Here is a 16,366-nt window from a genome sequence, read left to right on the forward strand (position 1 = left end):
CGTCATCTTGTGTATTGGCTGACTGGTCTCTGCGTTTGTGCTCTCGGAGGTCAGAAGCCAGGCCTGCTTCTGACCTCTGGACCCCCCTTTGTCCCTGCTACACTTTGTGGCAGCAGGACAGACTGACCAATAGTAAGCAGGGTAGGAGTGTCCACCTTGGCTTGGCAGACCCCTCTCAAGAATTCTCCATTTTGTGGAGAAATGAGACTAATAGGAATAAGGATGTGTGCCCCTCTCCCCAAAGGGAGGAGGCACAGAAAGTATGTAGTTGCCCTATTGGCCAGTAGTCATTGGTTACTTCCCTCCAACCCAAGTAACACCCTTAAATTTAGTATTTAAGGGCTCCGCTAAACCATGTTGCTCAGATTCTATGACCTACGAAGCACCAAAAAGCCTTGCAGCAGTGGACAAGATGACTGCTGACTTTGCCCCAGCTCTACTGGCCTGCTCCCTGCTTCAGCGACCCTGCTCATTGAAATTAGTGTGTCCTGTGGCCAGCAACTCGCCAGGAAGTCCATAGACCTGACAACTTTTCAGTAATTTGCTGAATATAGAACTGCTTGAAAAAGCAATAGAAATTGTACTTTGCTTGATTTACAAGGGATGCAATAGGTTGCAACACCTACATTTTTATATTACTTTTCTAACTCCGTGCTGGATACCTAGGTTCAGCACTGGGACATTTCCTACAAACAGTTAAGTAATGACGTTATGGTTATTCGACTGTATTTATAGAATATTTTTAGATTTCAAAACTCCACACTTAAAAAACTTTTGGGAAGAAAATGGTCAATGTTATCCTATGGAGGAAAAAAAGGTTTATCTGTTCCCAGGTAAGTTATCGACTGTGGGAGTTTAGGTTCTGGGGTGCATTGTTTCAGGCCCCCCGAGAGCAGGAGGCTCTTGATCCAGGGGTCCAGAAACATGTCTGTTGGTGGCAGCCTAAGCAGCCAGTCAGGTCAATAGAAGTTTGTCGATGTTTCAGGGGGCATCCCTAAGATGCCCACTGCTGTGCATTTTACATTAAATCCCACACTGACATCAGTGTGGGTTTAATGTGCTGAGAAGTTTGATACCAAACTTCCCAGTCTTCAGTGTAGCCATTATGGTGTTGTGGAGTACGTAATGACTAACTCCCAGCACCATATACTCTTAATGGCAGCACTGCACTTACAATGCCCAAGAATGGATTTTGGCACTGTAGGGGCACAGGACTCATCTATGCTAGGGCAGTGGTTTGTGGGATGGCAGACAGCTGTGTGCCATGTCGACTCTTCACTTTGTTCTGCAACAGAACATCAGCAAAAAGTGGGGGCATACCATGCAGAAAGAGGGCGCTTTCTCACAATTGGCATGTAGAGCTGTAGATTCACATGCGCCCTTCCCAGTCACATGTAGTTGTTGCGGTTCTCAAATGTACATTATATACACATGGACATCTCTTTACTACTCTCACTTAGTCCATTCTCACCCTCTTGTGGGGATCCAATCTAACAATGGAGTCGATGCCCATGCGCACTATCACAGAAAGGAGTAGTCACCTTACCTCATGACTGGAAAGACTTCTTAGAAGAAAAACAATTTGCAAACATCCAGACCCAACACTAGATGGCAAGAGTATGGAAAGCATGTAAATCTACAACTCTACATGCCAAGGACAGATGCTAACTGGGTAAGTAATATATCCTTACAGGTATGTAACGTTTGCATGTGTGTGTGGTACACAGATGTTTGTGTCATATGAGCTGTATTTCATATGGTAGGCATAGATCACCATCTAGTTAGGTCCGGATGTTTACTCTTTTTTTTCTTTGAAGAAGTCTTTTCAGTCACAAAGTAGGTGACTCCTTTCGGTGATGGGCATAGGCTCCATTGTTAGATTGATTTTTATTTTTTATTTTTCTGCCTTCAGGTTCGGATGTTAGTCGATGCGCTCCGGTTCAACATAGTTTCTTCGGTTTCCCTTGGTGCGCAAGACATTCTACCTCGACTGTATTCTTTCCTAAAGCTTATTCCATTCTTCGCATGTCGTGTTTACTGACAAAAAAACCCTCTTTTGATCGGTGAGCTCGTGGTAGGCCATCTGGCATACCAGTGTCTGTTCCACTCGCAGTTGATGGAGCAAACGCCATTTAGATTCTGCCCTCATTGCTACGCGAAATACCCGCGCACCGACTCACACGGAGTGTGCAACCTGTGCCTGTATCCTGAGCACAGTGAACAGGACTGCAACGCGTGCAAAGCTTTCTGCTCTAAGAAAACGCTATGCAACAGTCTGGCTCGAAGTCGCGACATGCAGAGCCAGCACACAAGTACCATTCTGGACCTCTTTGGGATTGAATCGGAGGAAGAAGCAGGCGATGCGATCAGGGCCGAGGAAGAACAGGAACTGATCTCTGTTTCAGAGTACGGCTCCGACCATGATGAAGACATCACACATGGACAGTGTACTGTAGGTAATGATCCTCCCTCGCCCCGAAATCCACCTCAACTGAAAAAGCCGGCTCCGGACCAACCCGCTCCTTTGGGCACCGGTCGGCACAGAGACCACGCTTCCAATGCCCTGCTTTACGGCTCTGCACCAAAGCCTTCCGGCCCCAAAAAAAACCATGCTAAATCGGGCACCGAGACGAAACCTTCAGGATCGAAATCTAAGTCCAGCTCCGACCCTCAAACCTAGTCACCGAAACATACTCCGGATTTGAAAACACTGGCCCCTAAACTTTCGGTGTTGTAACAACCGCAGGCCCTGAAATCACTAAACAAAACAGTTTTGACGATCTGCTCAATAAACCGATTCCATTTGTGGTTCGGAAACTCAAACAAGCGTCCCTGACACTAATCCTAGTTGCTCCCACTAGGGCGCATTCACCATGGTTCACACCCTATTGGAACTCTCGATAGTTGTTCATCATGAAAAACTACATCTTACACCCAATCTTCTCAGACAGAGCCATGGAAACATAAGACACCCAGACCCCAGTCCACTCAATCTGGCGATCTGGCACCTGAAGTCTTAGTTTGGTTATCTTAATCTACCGCCAGACTGTATGAATATCATCAAAGAAGCTAGACGACCTACCACAAGAGCCTGCTATGCAGCAGAGGGGAAGCCGTTAGTCATTTACTGTGGTAACGAAATCAACCCACTTGATGCTTCTCTCCAAAACACTATGCGATTTGTTACATCTACAAAGTTCCAATTTAGCATATAGTCCATACGTTTACAGCTAGCTGCATACCTACATTAAAGCGTTTATGGTAGGACTCAAAAGAGTTAATCCCCTGAGATGTCCACCTGCTCCAGCATGGAATCTCAACATTGTCCTCACCAGATTTATGGGTCCACACTTGGAGCCAGTGCACAAATGTGAACTGCAATTTCTCACATGGAAAACTGCTTCCATGGTGACTATCACTTCACTCAGAGTAAGTGAGCTTCAGGCATTAACTATAGAAGAACCTTTTACAAATGCATCAAAATAAAGTAGTTCTTGGGACTAATTCTAAATTTCTTCCTAAAGTCATTTCTGCTTTTCATATCAATCAATCTGTTGAGTTACCAATGTTCTTACCTCAACCAGATTCATTAGCTGAACGTGCTCTACACACATTAGATGTAAAAAGAGCATTGCTGTGTTACATAGAAAGGGCAAAACCTTTCCATAACAAAAATCAGCTTGTTATCGCTTTTGCTCCCCCACACAAAGGCAATCCCATATCCAAATCAGGAATTGCAAGGTGGATAGTCAAGTGCATTCAAATCTGCTACGCAAAACTAACATTAACAGTTCCCTCTACTGCACACACTACACGCAAACTGGGGGCTTCTGTGGCATTCTTAGGTAATATACCCATAGATGACATGCAAAGGTGCAACATTGTCTACACCTCACACAATTACAAAATTGTGTAGATGTGTTAGCAAGACAACAAGCTAGAGTGGACCAGGCAGTTTTAGGTACACTATTTCAGACCAGTGCAACAGATGCATGTTAGCCACTGCTTTGGGAGATAACTGCTATATAGTCTATGCATAGCATATGATCTACAGCTCATATGCCTCGAACGGAAAATGCTACTTCCCCAGTATGCATCTGTTCTTGGCATGTGCCCACCCACCTCTCAGGGGACTTATACCTGTTGCAGTAATAACTTACTTAGATACGTGCATTCATGGACCTCTCCTTTTACTACTCCTACTATCTTCATTATCACTCTCTGTGGGAAAACAATCTAACAATGGAGTAGATGCCCATGCGCACTATCACCGAAAGAAGGAATCACCTACCTTGTGACTGGAAAGACTTGGAAGAAAAACAAAGTGCAAACAGCCGGACCCAACGCTAGATGGCGATCTATGCATAGCATGACTCTACAGCTCTGTTGCCACCAACAGATGCATACTACGTAAGCAGCATTTTTCTTTTCACACTTTTCCCATGCACACACTTCCCCAATTAATAAAAAAGCAATCCTTAATGACGTGCAGTATTTTATCTGGCATACATTTTTCAGCGGTGATAATCTGGTCTGTTGTCTCATGCATAGTCTCTTCTTTCTCACAGCCAAGAATGGATCAGTATTTTAACCAGATGGATAAGATCATCAAAGAAAAGAAAACATCTTCCCGAATTCGCTTCATGTTGCAAGATTTACTTGATCTGAGATTGGTAAGGATTTCTGTACCTTTTTATTAACAAAATTCTTGATGCAAGATGCACTTTGGCACACAAAATGCCATTTTAGTATCCAGCCCTGACTTGCATGCCTTCATATCTGGCCAAGAGTATATTCATCTTTTAAATGCAGCGAAGCTACCTAATGTGAGCTGTGCCGTGCACCTGGCAAAGGAAGCCTGCTCAAATGCGAAATGCGAGGGATTTGGACAACCGCCACTTCATTGTAGCAGAGATATAGCGGGGGCTGACTGGTGGAGGGTGTGGTGCATTGCTTCTTGAGCTGGAAGACCAGTACTTTTATTTTTCAAGTTGGGGTGTGATAGGAGCAGACATTTTTAGATTCCCCAGTAGTGTTCAGCGTGCAAGCAATTATTGGAAAATAGTGTTCGTTTTATGTATCTTTTGTTTTTCAGTGCAATTGGGTGCCCCGAAGAGGTGAACAAGGTCCTAAGACCATTGATCAAATACACAAAGAAGCTCAGCTGGAAGAGCAACGGGAGGCCATAAAAGTGCATAATCTGATGTCGTCTAGCAAGCCTGATAAAAGGCGGGAACCTCCTGGGCGTCAAGGATCTGGTTAGTATACCTGTAGATTGCATTTCAGAATGGTGCCCAAAGGATTCTTTGCACTGATAGTAAAGCGGTCGATCACCGTAAAACTTAAAGGAAACAATTTCCCAGGACAAAGTCTGGAGACCACATAAGTGACCTCCATTAAATTAACAATAAATGGATGTGTATTTGAAATAAACACATAGTGATAGATTTCTTACCTTAGGATTACCCCCAGGTGTCAGACTGGATCCGGAAAGTTTTCGTCAGCAGTACCCGCGTCAGAAGGTGGCGTCCTGCGGCTCCGCGTCCTTCGTTGGTGTCTTGGTCGCTGAGATGGCATTGCGGCAGCTACTTAAACACCTGCCTCATGCGCTAACGGCAGTTCTTTCTTTTTCCATTCCAGCAAGCGCAGATCCGGAGAGAGCGGTACCCCCAGTCACTTTTTGACTGGGTTTTTCAAAGTTTTTTTGCCTCCTTTTCCAGTCGATCGACTCCTAGTGCCGTAGGGAGGCCCGGTATCAAGTCCTGTGGGAATTGTCATTGAATGATGTCGGTGACGGACCCGCATAGTGTGTGTCTCTACTGCCTGGGGCGCGACCACGACCCTAAGTCATACCCGACTGCAGGGCCATGGCGCCAAAGACTTTGCGGGAGCGGTCCTGAAAGTTGCTTGAAGTCCGCAGTCTGCTCCGCGCCACTCGAGGTCCTGGTCCCGTGTCGAGGGACCGGTCGCGGAGCAATCACAATCGTTCTTCGGGATCGAAGTCCTCTCACTCGGGGTCAGGTAAGGCGAAGCATCACAAGAAGTGGAAGAAGCACCATCGCTCACTGACTTCCCCTCGCCTTTTGCTGCGGAGCCTACGGTGTCTCCGTCTGCCTACCCGCCCTTCCCTGGGTCTGTCGGCGACTCCGGCCCAGCTGCAGGAATTTGACATCCATGGCCTGCTTCTTTGGGCAGCCGGGCCCCGCGGACCCGACTGGGTGGGTCCTCGCCCTGCACTGTCGGCGGCTCCGGCATCACTGTAGGCTTTGGCCCCTGCACCACCCTCAAGGATCCAGGCCTGGATCCGGGTCTATACCGGTTGACCTCGTGACACCTCCACCGACCCCACCGGCACCACTCGACGTTGTCTCCGGTTTCAGTCCTGAAGTGGACATGATGCCGGAACGGGTCACTCGACTCAGATTCCGACACCAATGGGGCCTTTCTACCCCTATGTCCACCAGTCTCCGTATTTTCGTCCTGTTCCACAGCCTTCGAAGGAAGGGGACAACTGGGAGTCGTCTCTGGACCCTCTCACAGCACAGTGTGAGTTTGACCTGGACTGGGTTGAGGATTCGGGAGTTGCCAGCGGTCTTGACACCTCTCCTGACCTTGGCATGCCAACTCCTCCTACCGTGGCTACGGAGGAGGGTGCGAGTTATGCAGTGGTGTTGCGTAGGACAGCCGAGGCTCTCCACCTCAAACTCCCTTCAGTGGCTGTCAGGACTAACCTCCTGACATAAGTGTTTCAGCCGGCGGCTACCTCTGCGGAGCCACTGCAGCCCTGTAATGATGCACTTTCGGACGATCTTTTGGGCACCTGGTCCAGGCCCAACACGGGCTCCTGTGGATAGAAACGTGGCCTGACTCATTCGCCCAGCCCCGGGCGAACCCCCACCCCCTCTTTCTCTCCCAACACTCCACCCCTGAGAGCTTGGATGCCCAAGCCTCTACTTCCCAAAGCGCCATCCCTACCCCACCTCCAGATAGGGAATCCAAGAGACTGGAACAGTTTGGGAAGATTCTTTCTTCCACTTGTTCAGGGCTGCAGTCTGTGAACACTGCATGTCTCTTGAGCTGTTATTCTCATTCTGTGTGGTATACAGTGGCGCAGGTGCTGCCTCAGTGTCCAGAGGAGGCCTGGACAGTGCTGTCCAAAGCTATTGCTGAAGGGAGAGATGCTGCAAAGTTCACAATACGATTTGGCCTTTACACCACCGACTTGCTGGGCGGGGCGATTTCCACGACCGTGGCGCTCCGCCTCCCTGCCTGGCTGAGGACTAGTGGCTTCTCAGGGGATGTCGAACACACTGATGGACATGCCCTTTGATGGCATTCGCCTTTTTGGCAACAAGGCAGATAGTGCGTTGGAGCATTTTAAGGACTCAAGGGCTATGGCCAAGTCCTTGGGCCTTTCGGCCACTTGCCCTCCTCGGCCTTCTGCTTTTCGCTCCTTTTGTGGCCACGGAAGGGACGCACCAACACATTCGCTTCAGAGCCACAGGCCGCAGCAGCAACAGTCTCAGCGCGGCAGATGTGGGACCCGCAGAGGCTGGTCAGGGGGGCAGCAGCGTGTCAGTTCTGTAGTAGGGGATCTCTGTGTATATCAAAACAAAAAGAGAGATAGGGTAGTGGGATACTCTCGCACCCCCGTGTCAATCTCATAAACAAAACAAGAGTATTCCAAGGCAATAAAGGAGACCATCAATATGGAGCAAGGAACGACTTCACTTAAGGCGTTATTTTTAGAAGAAAGCCCTCACTCACCACCTAGTGATGACATGCTTCATCATCGGGCCCCACAGAGGGGATCTAGCATCCCCTCTGTGTGCTGCAACGCCAGATCTACTGCGGAGCGTGAAAATAAATAGTGAAAAAGTGCAAAAAATTAGAAAGAAGATCTCTGTGTATAGTCATAATCTAGTGAATAGTCCCGCCCATGTGCGTGGACCCCGGAGCAATCAAAAATAAGCTCTTAAATTGTCAAAAAATGCAGACCTGCACAGACACTTAAGAGAGAATTTAAAGACCGATAATGCAGCCTATGTCCACAGGCTACAATGTCCAGTACTTCAACTAGAAATTCCGCCAAAAACCCACAAACAGCACAGCCTGTCAAGATTTCTCCACAGAGAAAAACTTTCCTGTTCGAGGCATGTGGGCTGCTAAATTCATATCTTAGCATTAGATCGCCGCCTAGTGTTGGGTCCGGATGATCGCACATTGTTGTCCTGGAAGAGTCTTGGAAGTATCCTGAGATAGGTGGCTCCTCCCCTGGACTACAGTGCGCATGGGCATCGGCTCCATCCCCAGATTGTTTTTTTCCGCCATTGGGTTCGGATGCGGTCTCGACGTCTCTGTCGGAACCGAGAAAAACTAACTTTTTGAGGCCAAAAGGCTTTGTTTTCATAGCGTCGGTATTGTTTGCGCACGGTCTCGAGTTCTTCCGTCTCTTGGAGTCGGAATCAGCGGAGTGCTTACGCTCTTCGGACATCGGGGCCTTCTCATCGCGACACGACTGCAACTTTACAGCATGGAGCGGAGTCCGTTTCAACTCTGTCCGCTCTGTGGGTCCAAATACCCACATATAGATCTACACCCGGTCTGTAACAAATGCCTTTCGCCAGACCATGACGACGGCAACTGCAGGGCCTGCGCGCAGTTCAGGTCCAAGAAAACACTCAAGATTCGGCGCGCGGTGCGCCTTGAAGCCAGACAAGCGGCCCCAGATCCAGAAAACATCTTCGGCGACCAAGAAGACGAAGACCAGAGTCATCATCTTCAAATCTCCCCGCCCGAGACGGAGGTCGAGGCGGATCCGGAAGACGGCGACGGAGTCGCGGGTCAAGGCCTTGAATACGTCGAAGAGGTAGGGGACGTCGAAGAGGTTTATGGGGCCGCGGAAGATAGCTATGGGGACGAGCTATGCCCCGAAGGTTACGAAGATCGAGATCGGGTCACGGGATCGCCTGTCGGCCTTACCCTAGACCCCGTACCGCAAGCCACGGCCCCGCCTTCCGGCCCGGCCACGGACAAACTTGCTGGGCAGGCCGTATCGAAACCGAAACCTACGGTATCGACTACACCTAAAATGGCCGACCCAAAATCGAAACCGAAACTTATGGATTCGAGCACACCTAAGATGGCGGCCGTACCACCGAAAACGACCAAACCCGCTGCTTCATCGACTCCGTCGACCTCCGGTCCACAGAAGTCGAAGAATCTGTCGATTCTACCGTGTCAAAATCGACGCCGGAGGAGGGATCCTCTAAGAAGGGTGGTCGGCACGGGTCAACCGCTGCGGCGCCGTCAAAGCCTGCAAAAGCCAGCGAAACGGCTCCGGTTCCGACTGGGACTCCGTTAGTCGGACGCGTGGTGGAGACAGAGCCGACAAAGTCACACGGATCGAAGGCTGGTACATCTGCGCATCGGTCCAAGGACTCTGGGTCGGCGGCTGCGGCATCTTCGTCAAAGACTCAGAAGGGCCACCAGGACGTCGGATCCGAGGGCAAGGTCAAGACCTCGTTGGCGCCAAAGGCCACTGTAAGTGACACGTCCCCCATCGCCTCTTCACTGCAGAGAATCAAGGAGAAGGCCTCTGCTACGTCGGCTCCGATGCCATCGCCACAGAAGCCGATGGACATTCCGGTGAAGCCTGCGGGTAAACTTCTCTTCCTTCTGCCGCCAAAAGAGGCGCCGAAGGCCTTTTCAACGAAATCGACGCCAAAGAAGTCGGATTCTTCAACGGCAGGGGCACTTTCAAGTCGGGTACTCGACTCAGATGAGGATTCGGAGCGTTTTATCGACGCAGACACGGGCAAATTGACCCTTTACAAGAGGAGGATCACTTCACAGCCAGTGGACTCCTATGTCATCCCCCTCAAGAAGAAAAGGCTTCCTCAGGACGCTTCAGGCCTCATGGAACCTATCCAGCCTCCTCCAAGAAGGAGCCCCACTCCTTCCCCAGAACAATCTGAGGGTGAGGGATATGATGAAGATGACCAGTACACTTTCCCCATCAATGAACCAGATGCACAGCCGGATTCATATGATGACATTGGTGACCAAGGCACCCAGGATGTGGGGCAAGACCCACAGCCTGACCCACAGCCTTTCAGTGCACGTGCATCCCCAACTGAAGATTCTGCAGGTTTTCATGCACTCCTTGAAAGGGCAGCTGCTAATCATGATGTGGACATGCATGCTGACCCAGTAGAAGAAAACTTTCTATTTGACACTTTTTCAGTCTCTGAAAGGACAGTAAAGACACTGCCTATGCTCAAAGGGGTCCTCAAACATGCTGCGGACATCTTTAAAGAACCTACCAGGGCGAGAGTGGTCAATCCACGTATTGAAAAAAAGTACAGACCAGCACCTGCAGACCCTGCATACATTCGGGGACAGTTGCCGCTGGACTCCCTGGTGGTCGCAAATGCCCGCAAAAGGGCCAACTCCCAAACAACGGGTGAAGCTCCTCCCCCGGATAAGGAGTCAAAGGTGCTAGAGGCTGGAGGCAAAAGAGTAGCTGCACAGGATGCCAACTTTTGGCGTATTGCAAATACACAGGCACTCTTGGCACGTTATGATAGGGTGCATTACGACACCCTAGAGCGAGTTTTAGAACACCTACCTTCGCAGTTTCAAGAGGGCACCAAACTGCTTATAGAAGAGGGAAAACGGATCTCCAACGCAGCCATAAAGTGTGCACTTGATGCCGCAGACACAGCAGCTAGGGCCATTAACACTAGCGTCATGCTGAGACGACAGGCGTGGCTCCGCATATCGGGGTTTAAACCTGACATACAAACGACCATACTTAATCAGCCAGTCAATCCTGATAGACTGTTTGGTCCAGATGTTGACACCACCCTTGAAAAGATTAAAAAAGACACCGAAACTGCTAAGTCTATGGGGGCACTACAGTCACAACAGTTTCGGGGCAATAATTTTCGTCGCTCAGGTGCACGTGGAGTCACCAGAGGACAGATGGGTCAACAGTCACAATTCTCTAGAGGTGGAGCACAATCCTCGTACCCCAAACAGAACAAGGGGGGTTACCGAGGAAACAGCACCAGAGGACGCGGCAGAGGGAACAACAACTCCCGCTCCTCTGCCCCAAGCAAACAGTGACTCTCTGTCACTGCCCCCCGACCACTTAACACCTGTCGGGGGGAGACTGCAGCAGTTCCTGCCCGTCTGGAGAAACATCACCACAGACAGGTGGGTGCGACAACTTGTACAGTACGGTTATTGTCTAGAGTTAAGATCCACTCCACCCAACATTCCACCAAGGCAACGGCCTATGTCCGCAGAGCACTTGCACTTATTGCAGCAGGAGGTAGTGGTGATGCTGCAAAAAGGCGCAATCGAGCTCGTGCCGGTGGAGGAGGAAGGCACAGGGGTGTACTCCCTGTACTTCCTTATTCCAAAGAAGGACGGATCTCTCAGACCCATTCTAGATCTACGTCCCCTCAACCTGTATATACTGTCAGAACATTTCCATATGCTCACACTGCAACAGATTCTTCCCTTGTTAAACCAGGGGGACTTCTTAGCAACCTTAGACCTCAAGGATGCGTATTTCCACATACCACTACACCCGTCCCACAGAAAATACCTCAGGTTCACTATCCAAGGCAAACATTATCAGTTCAAGGTCCTACCCTTCGGAGTCACCACAGCCCCAAGAGTGTTTACCAAGTGTCTGGCGACAGTAGCGGCGCACCTCAGGAGGCAGAGCATCCATGTCTACCCCTACCTGGACGACTGGCTCGTTCAAGCCAAGTCGGAACGACAGTGCGCCGCGGACATGTCGACTACCATTCACCTCCTTCACGATCTAGGTTTCTCGTTGAACTACCCAAAGTCGCATCTTCAGCCGGCACATGTCCGGCAGTTTCTAGGCGCGACGATCAATACCCTGACGGCCATGGCTCATCCAAACCAAGTCAGGATAGACAGCATGCAGTCTCTAATCCAGAAGTTCAGACCACAACACTCACTTCCAGCAAGAGTGTTCATGCAGTTGATAGGCATGATGGCCTCCTGCATCTTCATAGTCCCTCACGCACGGCTACATATGCGCCCGCTCCAGGAGTGCTTAGCAAATCAGTGGACACAGGCTCGTGGGCAATTGACAGACCTAGTGTTGGTTACCAGTCGGGCATACGACTCTCTGCATTGGTGGACTCCACACAACCTTTGCAAGGGCCGACTGTTCCAGGAGCCAGTGCCACAGATTACCCTGACAACGGACGCATCTCTCCAGGGATGGGGAGCTCATCTGCTCACTTACACAGTGCAGGGACTATGGACGACGCAGCAACAGAAGATGCACATCAACTATCTGGAACTGATGGCAATCTTCATGGCACTCAAGTCCTTCATTGTACATCTGTGCAACAAGGTAGTGTTAGTCCGGACGGACAACATGACCGCGATGTACTACATTCAAAAGCAGGGGGGCACCCACTCGCCACAGCTGTCTCATCTGGCTCAGGGCATGTGGCGGTGGGCCATTCAGAGGAACATCTTCCTCATGGCAGAACACCTCCCGGGCAAGGACAATCAGATGGCGGATCTGCTCAGCAGACACAGCCATCAAATGCACGAGTGGGAGTTACACCCATCTGTGCTCCACCCGTACTTCCAGCAGTGGGGTCATCCGGAGATAGACCTGTTTGCAACAAAGGAAAACGCAAAATGCCAACACTTTGCCGCCAGGTTCCCTCACCCACAGTCGCAGGGGAATGCGATATGGATGAACTGGTCAGGCAAATTTGCGTACGCTTTTCCGCCAGCCCCTCTGATACAGCTGGTGGCAAGAAAGCTAAGGCAGCACGCGATGACTCTCATCCTGGTTGCTCCAACGTGGGCGCGCCAAGCATGGTACACCACGTTCCTCGAACTCTCAGTGGTGCCGCATCAAAGACTGCGCCTCACGCCCAGACTTTTGACGCAGAACCATGGAGAAATTCAGCATCCAGATCCGCAACAGCTCAACCTGGCGATCTGGCTCCTGAAGTCCTAGAGTTTGGATACCTTAACCTACCTCCAGAATGCATGAACATCATCAAGGAGGCAAGGAAGCCAACTACCAGAGCATGCTATGCTGCAAAATGGAAGCGTTTTGTCATTTACTGTACGGCCAATGACATCAACCCGCTAGATGCATCTATCCCTAACATCATTTGCTATCTGCTACACCTGTACAAGTGCAATCTAGCGTTCACTTCTATTCGGATACATCTATCCGCCATCGCAGCATATCTTCAGAATAGGCAGCATCTCTCTGTCTTCAGGGTGCCTGCCATTAAAGCTTTCCTTGAAGGTCTGAAACGAGTCATTCCCCCAAGAACACCGCCAGCTCCGGTGTGGAACCTCAATGTGGTCCTCACCAGGCTGATGGGACCACCATTTGAACCACTGCACTCGTGTGAACTCCAGTTCCTAACGTGGAAAGTAGCTTTCCTAATTGCTATTACGTCACTGAGGCGTGTTAGTGAGCTGCAAGCGCTCACAATCCAAGAGCCATTCATTCAGATTCATCCAAATAGGGTAGTGCTACGTACTAACCCCAAATTCCTTCCGAAGGTGGTGTCACAGTTTCATCTCAACCAAACTATTGACTTGCCGGCATTCTTCCAAAACCCACAAACGGTGGCGGAGAGAATGCTCCATACGTTAGACGTACGGAGGGCGTTGATGTACTACATAGACAGGACACAACACTTTAGGAAAACAAAACAACTTTTTGTTGCCTTCTCACCACAACACAAAGGCAACCCTATTTCCAAAGCAGGAATAGCCAGGTGGATTGTTAAGTGCATCCAAATATGTTATCAAAAGGCCAAGCGCACTCTAACGATACCCCCAAGGGCGCACTCCACACGCAAATTGGGGGCATCCATGGCTTTCCTAGGGAACATTCCTTTAGAGGACATTTGCAGAGCAGCCACGTGGGTTACACCACATACCTTTACAAAACACTACTGTGTTGATGTGCATTCCAAGCAGCAAGCTGCTGTTGGACAGGCTGTTCTCAAGACACTTTTTCAGGTTTCTGCAGCTGGCACGGGCAACCGCCGCTAATGGAGGGACTGCTATGTATTCTATGCTAAGATATGAATTTAGCAGCCCACATGCCTCGAACTGAATATGCTACTTACCAGTATGCATCTGTTCTTGGCATGTAGGGCTGCTAACATTCATATCGCCCACCCTCCTCCCCGGTGCCTGTCGCAGCTGCAGATATACTATTGTATTCAATCATTAGCATGGACATCCTTTACACTTTTCACTCCATCTTCTGCCAAAATGGCGAAAAACAATCTGGGGATGGAGCCGATGCCCATGCGCACTGTAGTCCAGGGGAGGAGCCACCTATCTCAGGATACTTCGAAGACTCTTCCAGGACAACAATGTGCGATCATCCGGACCCAACACTAGGCGGCGATCTAATGCTAAGATATGAATGTTAGCAGCCCTACATGCCAAGAACAGATGCATACTGGTAAGTAGCATATTCATTACCAGCAAAACCCTCTGGAATGATAGAGAGGAAGGAGTGGACAGACAAGCCCCATAGGCTGCCATTATGTGGCTCAGAACAGGATACTGTCCCTTTTACTTTCAGTTCTTTTTTCCGGCTCCTGCAAGCAGGACCCTGGAGCATTAAGCGCTCCCTTTTCAAGGGTTTATTTGGTGATTTTTCACTTTTTCAAGTATTTGAGTGCTTTTATTTGAAGTACTTTGGTGTTTTCTTCCTTGTGTGTGTCTTGGTGCACTCTTATTTTTCAAAATGCCTGCTTTGTTTGACAAATGCCCAGAGTGTCCGAGGAAGAAGGCCAAGTCGTACCCACATGAGGTGTGCATAGTCTGCCTTCCCTCATCTCATGTCCCAAAGGAGTGTGGCAACTGCCAGACATTATCCTCCAGGACCCTGAGAGAGAGGATGAAGATCAGGCTCCAAGGCCTGGAGGATAGAAGACTGCAGGCACAAGGTGGCTCTGGGCATACTTCATCTGCCCATGCGGAGATCTCTGGGGGGCTCCCCAGAGGCAGGAAGACCAGCAAACGTCCTATTTCTCCGCCGACGTCGATAGCATCGACGGCGTCGAGAGGGATGACAGCAGTCTGTTCCCCGTCTCCCCAGAGCTCTGGGTTGAAGCGGCGTCGACGTCGAGGGGACTGACTAGGCCGCCGTCGAGATCGCCGTTGACTGTGTCATCGGCGTAGTTGTCGAGTCATCGACGTCGAGGGAGTTCAGCCCGGCATCGGCGCTCGCCGTCGAGGCGACACTGCCGTTCGGCGTTGAGGAGGACGTCGAAGGCTCGCAGGCGTTCGACGTCGAGGAGACGTTCGGCGTCCGGATGGCGTTCGTGGCCGAGAAGGCGTTCGTCAAGGAGGAGACGCTCGACGTCGAGGACAACGATCGCCGTCGAGGAGAAGACGTTCGCCGTCGAGACGTGACAACGTTGAGGCGATGGCGCCGGTCGACACGACGTTCCTCGTCGTCGAGACGACGTTCTTCGACGCCAAAGAAGCGCAAAAGGAGTTCTGGCGCCAGGAGTCCCTCTGGGTTCGCTGGGGCGTGTAGGCGACGTTCTCCAATAGGAGACACTACCTCTCCATCGCCTCCGCCTAAGAAGAAGAGTGAGTCACCAGGCTCGGTGTACTCCGAGGTATATACACCTTCTAAGCCAAGTTAGTCTACTCCTCCTCCCTTGCCCAAGGAACCTCTGCCGCGGAATCCCACTCCACCTCCGCTTCCACTGCTGATTCCCCCTCATGCTCATCATCTTCTACCTCCTCATGGACGGCCTCCAGTTCAGTCGAGGACGGCTTTGCTACCACGGTACCCGATGCCTTCTAAGGGAAACTCCTCAGCCGAGGGTCCCGGTCAGGCCGCAGTCTCCTGCTCCTTTGAGACCTGCGGAGCGTCCGAAGCCGAGGAGATTGCGCTTTCGTTCCGGACGGAGGGAGAGGTCGCGGAGTCGTCGTCGACAAGATCAAGGCGACGCCACAGTAGGCGCAGATCGAGATCCCACACGACTCTTCTGGGGCCAGGGACTATTCGCCGACTTTGTCAGAATCCCCTGGGACGAGGGTGTCGCGGCTAGACTACATCGTCTCATTCCAAGATGTTCTGCTGAGGGGTGCGGCTAAGTTGGGCATCACGGTGACGGTGCCTACGCCCACGATGTCCGTGATTTTCAAGAAGCTACATAAAAAGCACCTGTCTCGGCCGTTGCTACCCCTAGTACCAGGATTGGTAGAGCCCGCTAAGGAGTTGTTTCTCACTCCGACGGTGACGAAGGCGGCTCCCTCCAGGCTCCTCAAGAAGTACCGGGCTCTGGATTCTGAC

At 50.6% G+C, this 16,366-nt stretch overlaps 1 protein-coding gene across 22 annotated transcripts in view; it reads left to right on the plus strand.

Moving 5' to 3' along the window:
* The window catches only part of EIF4G1 (eukaryotic translation initiation factor 4 gamma 1), a 980,016-nt gene that overhangs the window by 663,763 nt on the left and 299,887 nt on the right, over window positions 1–16,366 (plus strand). For 21 of the 22 annotated variants that reach the window (XM_078666154.1, XM_078666151.1, XM_078666155.1 and 18 more), the window contains 2 exons: window positions 4,569–4,673; window positions 5,096–5,258. In XM_078666154.1, the coding sequence (XP_078522280.1) occupies window positions 4,569–4,673; window positions 5,096–5,258 (268 nt within the window). The remainder of the gene's footprint in view (window positions 1–4,568; window positions 4,674–5,095; window positions 5,259–16,366) is intronic. The other variant, XM_078666150.1, reaches the window with a different exon arrangement.

This window comes from Lissotriton helveticus, chromosome 11 (assembly GCF_964261635.1).
Source record: "Lissotriton helveticus chromosome 11, aLisHel1.1, whole genome shotgun sequence".
Taxonomy (NCBI): Eukaryota; Metazoa; Chordata; class Amphibia; order Caudata; family Salamandridae; genus Lissotriton; species Lissotriton helveticus.